Source organism: Coregonus clupeaformis, chromosome 17 (assembly GCF_020615455.1).
Source record: "Coregonus clupeaformis isolate EN_2021a chromosome 17, ASM2061545v1, whole genome shotgun sequence".
NCBI lineage: Eukaryota > Metazoa > Chordata > Actinopteri > Salmoniformes > Salmonidae > Coregonus > Coregonus clupeaformis.
In genome coordinates, this window is record NC_059208.1 from 23805893 (window position 1) to 23815879 (window position 9987).

The following is a 9987-nucleotide window of genomic DNA, read 5'->3' on the forward strand; positions in this document are numbered from 1 at the left end:
ATGCCTTGTATTTGCGCACAGCATCTTCCACCCACCCTGATCCTGAAGCCGCGCACGCATTACGTGAAGAGAGGCGCGAAGGTTGCAGTGCATGTTCCCAGATAGGGCTACTCCTCCTTTCCTTCTTCACACACCTGAGAGAGAGGGAGCATCAGGGTCCTCGCAGCACACCACCGCCAATCTCTTGCAAAGTAGCGCCCAGTAGCAGTTTGGCAAAAAGCCAGATACTTTGGGAACCAACTCGAGGGAGGGGGCGAGCACAGCGCGTGTGACGGGCATCTGACGTTTCCAACTGTCCTCTGGGGCAACGGAAGATGCACACTATGGATGATTGTGTAAGCGCTGGAGACGGCCGTTTTCTGTATTTTATTAACGACGGACACGCCTCATCAGTTTACTTGCATCCCCACTGAACATCATGCGAGTAGGAGCGACGCACCCAATGCCATGCTGAGCAACTCCCCGAGTTTTCTGCTGGCCCTGACCACCGTAGCCGGACTACTCCAGCGGTGCCACGGCTGGAGCGACGAGGACCTCCTGTTACCCCCCATCAACTCCACCAACAGATTCTTGGCCAACTTGGAGGTGGACGTGCGCTACTCGAAGAGATCGGTGGAGGAGAGCGAAGCCTCGTCGTCAGACACTTCGTTACAGCCGTTGCCACAGTGCAACGTCAGCGTGCAGAGACTTTTCCCCACCTCGCTGGTGGCTCGTTGGGACAGCAACTTCGGTTTCCAGTGCGATGTGTTTATATATACCGCCAATAACCATGGAAGGGCTTTTTTCTCTGCTGCTATCAACAGAGCCATCTCACCTGTTCTCATCGAACACCTCGGAGTCACCGGCGGCCAGCAGGAGTTTAGATTGTGTGTTGGATGTGGCATGTCACGATACCGGCGATTCGGCAAGTCAAAGGTTCAGCAGACGGGGGATCCAATCAATTTCTGCTGTGTTGACTTCAGCCTTGACGAACTAAATGGGGACAAAAGTTGGAGATTGAACCGTAAACCCATCGAGTCAACTCTAGTGGCTTGTTTCATGACTCTAGTGATAATAGTGTGGAGTGTTGCTGCCCTCATATGGCCGGTGCCTATCATTGCAGGATTTTTGCCCAACGGAATGGAACAGAGACGGCCGAGATAAAGAATTATCAAATTCTGGAGATAAGCCCCCAAGCCAATAGGCTAAAAATATTGTAGAAGACATATTTCAACTTTTTTTTCACATTCTACCCATATCAAAGAATGTCCGTTTCCAATTTTACTGTTTAGAATGAAAGAGTGTATTTATGGTTTTGGGCTATTTCCTATTTATAAGAAGACCAATAGTTTTAAAGGTAGGCTGTGTTATTGTAAATCTAGCCTATGTATTACATTGGCTATAGAATAGGTGCATATGTAGAGTGTGTTAACAACATTTCACTGTAAACAGTGTTTGTATGGTTTTAAATCTTTGTAGGATTATTGCCTATAGGCCTGTCAGTGGTGTAGTGGTGCCTGAAGAAGTGGGTATACTCTAATTTTGCAAAAAAATTCCCAAACAGCCCACCCGGCGAAGGAAAGGTGCCCTGTGTGAAAAAATATACGAGAAACAGTGACATACACTACCTTTCAAAAGTTTGGGGTCACTTAGAAAAGTCCTTGTTTTACATTTACATTTTAGTCATTTAGCAGACGCTCTTATCCAGAGCGACTTTTTTCATGAAAACATACATGAAATGAGTTTGAATAGGAAATATAGCAACTGCATACGAAATGTGGTCATGACAAGGTTAGAAAGAATGATTTTTAATTGAAATAATAATTGTGTCCTTCAAACTTTGCTTTTGTCAAATAATCCTCAATTTGAAGCAATTACAGCCTTGCAGACCTTTGGCATTCTAGCTGTCAATTTGTTGAGGTAATCTGAAGAGATTTCACCCCATGCTTCCTGAAGCACTTCCCACAAGTTGGATTGGCTTGATGGGCACTTCTAACGTACCATACGGTCAAGCTGCTCCCACAACAGCTCAATAGGGTTGAGATCCGGTGACTGTGCTGGCCATTCCATTATAGACAGAATACCAGCTGACTGCTTCTTCCCTAAATAGTTATTGCATAGTTTGGAGCTGTGCTTTGGGTCATTGTCCTGTTAGAGGAAATTGGCTCCAATCATGCGCTGTCCACAGGGTATGGCATGGTGTTGCAAAATGGAGTGATAGCCTTCCTTCTTCAAGATCCCTTTTACCCTGTACAAATCTCCCACTTTACCACCACCAAAGCACCCCCAGACCGTCACATTGCCTCCACCATGCTTGACAGATGGCATCAAGCACTCCTCCAGCATCTTTTTCATTTGGTCTGCGTCTCACAAATGTTCTTTGTGATCCGAACACCTCAAACTTCGATTCGTCTGTCCATAACACTTTTTTCCAATCTTTCTCTGTCCAGTGTCTGTGTTCTTTTGCCCATTTTAATATTTTATTTTTATTGGCCAGTCTGAGATATGGCTTTTTCTTTGCAACTCTGCCTAGAAGGTCAGCATCCCGGAGTCGCCTCTTCACTGTTGACGTTGAGACTGGTGTTTTGCGGGTAATATTTAATGAAGCTGCCAATTGAGGACCTGTGAGGCGTCTGTTTCTCAAACTAGACACTCTAATGTATTTGTCCTCTTGCTCAGTTGTGCACCAGGGCCTCCCACTCCTCTTTCTATTCTGGTTAGAGCCAGTTTGCGCTGTTCTGTGAAGGGAGTAGTACACAGTGTTGTTCGAGATCTTCAGTTTCTTGGCAATTTCTCGCATGGAATAGCTTTTTTTTCTCAGAACAAGAATAGACTGACGAGTTTCAGAAGAAAGTTATTTGTTTCTGGCCATTTTGAGCCTGTAATCGAACCCACAATTGCTGATGCTCCAGATACTCAACTAGTCTCAAGAAGGGCAGTTTTATTGCTTCTTTAATCAGCACAACAGTTTTCAGCTGTGCTAACATAATTGCAAAAGGGTTTTCTAATGATCAATTAGCTTTTTAAAACGATAAACTTGGATTAGCAAACACAACGTGCCATTGGAACGCAGGACTGATGGTTGCTGATAATGGGCCTCTGTATGCCTACGTAGATATTCCATTAAAAAATCAGCCGTTTCCAGCTACAATAGCCATTTACAACATTAACAATGTCTACCCTGTATTTCTGATCAATTTGATGTTATTTTAATGGACAAAAAAACATTTTAAGTGACCCAAACTTTTGAACGGTAGTGTACATTCTGTATTACCTAAAATTATCAATCCTATATTGGTCTTTCACAGTCAGGCCAACCCAAGCTGTACTGTGCAAGTAGGCTAATAGTAGGTATACTATTGAAACAGATACATTAGGCTGTCAACTGAGTCAGAAAATAAAGGTTATATTTAGTTTTTCTTCAGATTTTCACTCTCAAAGTCACACTTTGTTTTATAGAAAAACAAAAAAATTGGATGTTCTAAGTCCATAACAATGCTTAAACCACATCAGGAGACCACTTTTGAGGTCTGGGAAATATCTAAGATAAAACCATGTTTGTGTATTTACCCTTTAATTTAAGTGTGCAGGCACCTAGCACTGTTGTTTCGTTAGTGGTGTTTCTGTAGCACATGAGATGGAGTTTGCAAGACAAATGGCCACTGGATTAATGCAAATAATCATGATATCATTATGCCATGTAGGCACAGGCTACTTTGTAGCTAGTTAACATTAAATTGAGAAGGTTTCTGGGAAAGCCAGAAGACAGTTAGGCCTATCATTAGCATCGCTATATTTGTCCTGTTCCTTAATTGTTTGAAACCTGGACGGTTTACTTCATATTATGAGGCATGTCTTACCATTGCTTCAAAGTAGCCTATAGCCAATATCCCACCATAGAAACATGGAGGCAATTATTTTATAAAGACTTCCTCATTTGCGTTCTCCTGTTCTACTGGTTTTCTTTAAACTTTGTTTAATTGTCTAGCAGCCAAAGGCATTATCCTACTCATATTAGCAACCAATGATGGTTGTTGCATCTTTAGATCTCCCCGCTATCTACATTTCTAATGGATATTTCAAGTTCTGTCAATGAAACCGCTCACGTGCGGTGTGCATTTTAGAATGGTGTTTTCCTGCTAATTGCATTTTGGAACATTCCTGTGTTGGCCTACCGCCGTGTGCCCATTGCTGCATCTAAAATGTGAACAAATAATAGTTTATCAACATTTTAAGCTAAACATTCTGATCTGTTCCATCAGCCTTATTAATTGATACAGCGTATACCTCCACTACACTACTTTTATAGCCTATGCATTGTGGGGATTAAGAAGTATACGCAATGCCCACAAAAAAATAAGTGGGTATACAGTGTAAACCTGCACATACCCTCCACTACACTCACCACTGAGGCCCGCTATTTGTAGTGTTTATGTAGAGAAATTATAGTTTTTCTCATGAACTTGAATTAAAAAGTGTGCTGTAATAAGTGGTGGGTAGATCTTGTCAATAATAAATGCATAAATGTCATAGGCCTACCTGAATTTATTTTGACGTATAGGCAACCCCTCTGTGATATTGTTTAATATTGTTTATAATGTTAGATTTAACTATATAACACAATTAAAACTAAGCTGATAACCTATTTGTATTCATTTGTATGAGATTACATGAATGAATAAATAAATAAATAAATACATAAATAAAATGTATTTGTTTTACATAATACAGAGGTGAGGAGACCTATTTATTTTGAACTAACTGCTAAGTGATATGGGCCACTGATAGATCAAATAGGATGTTGATAAATATATTAGACTTTCAGCATCCGCAGGGTTTTTCAGCATTTTCATCAGTGAGTTGCCTATACATGCCATAGGACTTAAAGCCTTGGTTGTGAGTCATTTTACCTCCTTGTTTATGTTGTCAGTAATCCAAGTTGGCCCACAACAATGATTAAGGTTGAACCCTAATAGTCAAGAAGAAAATCTACCATAGATAGACTGATTAGTCAAGAAGCTAATTTACTGTAGACAGACAGTCAAGAAGCAAATCTACCATTAAGGTCTACAGACCGATTACGCGAATAGACTAGGTCGGTTAAATGTGCTATGGCCTGTAACTGAAAGAGAAACCACAATGCTCCATTCTCTGTTTGAGAGAGCTTCTGGGAATAGCAGCTGGGAATTTGCATTCATCTTTCAAATGTGAATAGGTGATGAGAATATTTAGGTAAGCAAGTTGATGTGCTTATGTGTTTCTGAGTAACACACAAACCACTGGGCACAAACTGGATGAATCAACGTTGTTTCAACGTAATTTGTCAACATATGGTGACATGGAATCTACAGCTATTGTTTCAATTCAACCCAGGGTTAAACAAAAAATAGACCATACATACAGTATAGGCATAGGGTTTCAAGCTTTGGTTTAGTTCAAATTGAATCTTCAAGTTAATCATTAAAATGTTGGACTCATGTCTCCATCTCAACCAAACATCATGGATAAAGAATAGGACTAAATCAAATTAAACTTTATTTAAAGTGCATTTAAACTTTGATTAGATTATATTTAGTCCTATTCTTTAATTTAGATTTTTGTTTGAGATGGAGACATGAATCCAACATGTAAATTATTAATTTGTATACAAACTGGACATTGAATTGTGTTTGGTTGTCAACGCAACCAAATATCAACATTTGAAGGACATATATATTCTGCTTGGATAGTTCCATCTGTGCTACTGAATTAGTCTGCCTTTAATTCCAGTTTGTCTGCAAATTAATAATTGATATGTTGGATTCAAATCTCCATCTCAACCAAGAATCAAAGGTAAATAATAGGACTAAATCAAATCAAACTTTAAATGCACTTTAAATAAAGTTTTATTTGATTTAGTCCTATTCTTTAACTTTGATTCTTGGTTGAGATAGAGATGGGAATCCAACATATCAATTATTAATTTGTAGACATTTACATTTACATTTACGTCATTTAGCAGACGCTCTTATCCAGAGCGACTTACAAATAGGTGCATTCACCTTATAGCCAGTGGGATAACCACTTTACAATGTTTATTTTTTTTTTTTAATTTTTGGGGGGTTGGGGTAAGGGGGGGTAGAAGGATTACTTTATCCTATCCCAGGTATTCCTTAAAGAGGTGGGGTTTCAAATGTCTCCGGAAGGTGGTGAGTGACTCCGCTGTCCTGGCGTCGTGAGGGAGCTTGTTCCACCATTGGGGTGCCAGAGCAGCGAACAGTTTTGACTGGGCTGAGCGGGAACTATGCTTCCGCAGAGGTAGGGGAGCCAGCAGGCCAGAGGTGGATGAACGCAATGCCCTCGTTTGGGTGTAGGGACTGATCAGAGCCTGAAGGTACGGAGGTGCCGTTCCCCTCACAGCTCCGTAGGCAAGCACCATGGTCTTGTAGCAGATGCGAGCTTCAACCGGAAGCCAGTGGAGTGTGCGGAGGAGCGGGGTGATGTGAGAGAACTTGGGAAGGTTGAACACCAGACGGGCTGCGGCATTCTGGATGAGTTGTAGGGGTTTAATGGCACAGGCAGGGAGCCCAGCCAACAGCGAGTTGCAGTAATCCAGATGGGAGATGACAAGTGCCTGGATTAGGACCTGTGCCGCTTCCTGTGTAAGGCAGGGTCGTACTCTCCGAATGTTGTAGAGCATGAACCTACAGGATCGGGTCACCGCCTTGATGTTAGCGGAGAACGACAGGGTGCTGTCCAGGGTCACGCCAAGGCTCTTCGCACTCTGGGAGGAGGACACAACGGAGTTGTCAACCGTGATGGCGAGATCATGGAACAGGCAGTCCTTCCCCGGGGAGGAAGAGCAGCTCCGTCTTGCCAAGGTTCAGCTTGAGGTGGTGATCCGTCATCCATACTGATATGTCTGCCAGACATGCAGAGATGCGATTCGCCACCTGGTTATCAGAAGGGGGAAAGGAGAAGATTAGTTGTGTGTCGTCAGCGTAGCAATGATAGGAGAGGCCATGTGAGGATATGACAGAGCCAAGTGACTTGGTGTATAGCGAGAATAGGAGAGGGCCTAGAACTGAGCCCTGGGGGACACCAGTGGTGAGAGCACGTGGTGCGGAGACAGCTTCTCGCCACGCCACTTGGTAGGAGCGACCGGTCAGGTAGGACGCAATCCAAGAGTGATTCAGCAGGGAGGAGAATGTGGCAAAGAGCTTCCTAGGGTTAGAGGCAGATGCTTGGAATTTAGAGTGGTAGAAAGTGGCCTTAGCAGCAGAAACAGATGAAGAAAATGTAGAGAGGAGGGAGTGAAAAGATGCCAGGTCCGCAGGGAGTCTAGTTTTCTTCCATTTCCGCTCAGCTGCCCGGAGCTCTGTTCTGTGAGCTCGCAATGAGTCATCAAGCCACGGAGCTGGAGGGGAGGACCGAGCCGGCCGGGAGGGTAGGGGACATAGAGAGTCAAAGGATGCAGAAAGGGTGGAGAGGAGGGTTGAGGAGGCAGAATCAGGAGATTGGAGGGAGAAGGATTGAGCAGAGGGAAGAGATGATAGGATGGAAGAGGAGAGAGTAGCGGGAGAGAGAGAGAGCGAAGGTTGCGACGGCGCATTACCATCTGTGTAGGGGCAGAGTGAGTAGTGTTGGAGGAGAGGGAGAGAGAAAAGGATACAAAGTAGTGGTCGGAGACATGGAGGGGAGTTGCAGTGAGATTAGTAGAAGAACAGCATCTAGTAAAGATGAGGTCAAGCGTATTGCCTGCCTTGTGAGTAGGGGGGACGGTGAGAGGGTGAGGTCAAAAGAGGAGAGGAGTGGAAAGAAGGAGGCAGAGAGAAATGAGTCAAATGTAGACGTAGGGAGGTTGAAATCCCCCAGAACTGTGAGGGGTGAGCCATCCTCAGGAAAGGAACTTATCAAGGCGTCAAGCTCATTGATGAACTCTCCAAGGGAACCTGGAGGGCGATAGATGACAAGGATATTAAGCTTAAATGGGCTAGTGACTGTGACAGCATGGAATTCAAATGAGGAGATAGACAGATGGGTCAGGGGAAACATTGAGAATGTCCACTTGGGAGAGATGAGGATTCATGTGCCACCACCCCGCTGACCAGATGCTCTCGGGGTATGCGAGAACACATGGTCAGACGAGGAGAGAGCAGTAGGAGTAGCAGTGTTTTCAGTGGTAATCCATGTTTCCGTCAGCGCCAAGAAGTCGAGGGACTGGAGGGTAGCATAGGCTGAGATGAACTCTGCCTTGTTGGCAGCAGAACGGCAGTTCCAGAGGCTGCCTGAGACCTGGAACTCCACGTGGGTGGTGCGTGCAGGGACCACCAGGTTAGAGAGGCAGCAGCCACGCGGTGAGGCGTTTGTGTAGCCTGTGCGGAGAGGAGAGAACAGGGATAGGCAGAGGCATAGTTGACAGGCTGCAGCAGATGGCTACAATAATGCAGAGGACAAAATGGAATTAACACCAGACTAAGTCAGTGGCACAAAATATAAATCTCCTTCAAATAGTGATATGTGGTTGCGTTGACAACAAAATACAATTCAATATCACTTTTGCGATACAGTAAATAGCCTATTAACTTGTCTCCAAGTTAACAAATCGTATGTTGGATTCACGTCTCCAATCTCACAATTGCTATAATAGTTTGCTATAATAATCTGTGCAGACTCTCGAACAGCATTGATCACTTGCACTATGTACTTTTCATGTAATCTCAACTGCAATCCAGGTCATTTTGGCTGTGCTATGAGATGAAGCACAATGATAACACATTAAATGTTGTATAAATACAAAATATCTGACATTGTATTCCCATTTGAACTTTGTTGTGCTTTTAAATGGTTGAAAGTGCAGTGATAACACATTTAAATGACAACTAAATCAAAAATCAGACATCGTTTTTTCATTGGAATTTGGTTGTGCTTTTAAGATGGTTGAAAGCACAGTAATACGTTGGGAATTCAAACAAATTCTGGCTGTCTTTTTGAGTGGGTGAATAAAGATTGAAATCTCATTGATCAACATCTCAACCAAATATTACCCACATTTCCACGTTGAAATGACATGGTGTGCCCAGTGGGAAGCATCCTTGTGTTATGTTATGTTTGTGAAAGAAGAGAAGAATCCCTCTCAACAAGCTCATTGCACCCCCTTTTGTTGATCCTCCTTACTGCTCCTGTTCACAGTCATTATCCCCTTCTTCATAGCTTCTCCTTGCATGGAACACTCCTGCATCTCGGGCCCTCACCACCATCTCTCTGGTGAATTCACAGGTGGTCAATCACATTGCCTGTTCAATCTTGTTTCTTTCACTGTCAGTCACAATCCCCTGAACTTTAGCTATTGTAGTGTCGAGATAACGATGCTAATTATGCTGTGATGACAAGGAATCCGCTGACACTGTCCTTGATTATAATGGTTTATTACATCAAAGATTTCAGCGTCAATTTACAGACTCCTGCAGACATCTGGAGAACAACTGACCCAATCTCTAATATGTTATATTCTCCCCGTCCTTTGTTTCAACCATGGTATTTATAATATGTAACATGATATGGGTGGTTCTCCTACAGACCAATCCCAGGCCTTCACATAACAGACTCTCCTCTGTTTTAGGGGGCCCCTATAGTAATGCTTTCCAGATGCTTCCGCAAGCTGAGTCAACTTCCTCTAACACACCATTTGCAAAAGTCAGCAAAGTCATGAACTGTTTAGACACTACACTATTGCATTGTCTAGGTGTGTCAGGTGAATTCAGCACATGGCTCTAATGTAGAGATGTAATGTGTGCTATATTTTCCATGTGTGCTTGGGTGTTAAAGAAAAATGGCTTCTGCTCTGCTGGACAATCTAAGATGGCATTATTATTGAGTTATTACATAATAACAAGTAATTGATTTTGACTTTTGAGCACCAAGTAGTCTAATGATGATCACCCTATTTTCAATCAAGTTTAACTTGTTTGGTAAGAAAACCAACAGTTGATGGTATGGTAAAGTATAAGTGTCATTGGTCCAGTGAAG

At 43.0% G+C, this 9987-nt stretch overlaps 1 protein-coding gene across 1 annotated transcript; it reads left to right on the forward strand.

Annotated features, from left to right (window-relative positions):
* The first annotated feature begins 37 nt into the window (after positions 1-37).
* LOC121585465 (transmembrane protein 158-like) lies at positions 38-1663 on the forward strand. Its single transcript, XM_041901810.2, has one exon. The coding sequence runs from the start codon at positions 448-450 to the stop codon at positions 1141-1143; it is 696 nt and encodes a 231-aa protein (XP_041757744.1). The 5' UTR covers positions 38-447; the 3' UTR covers positions 1144-1663.
* The last annotated feature ends 8324 nt before the right edge of the window (positions 1664-9987 follow it).

What these genes read in the sequence shown, in the direction of transcription:
- LOC121585465 (XM_041901810.2), top strand. Translation starts at nt 448, where the DNA reads ATGCTGAGCAACTCCCCGAGTTTTCTGCTGGCCCTGACCACCGTAGCC.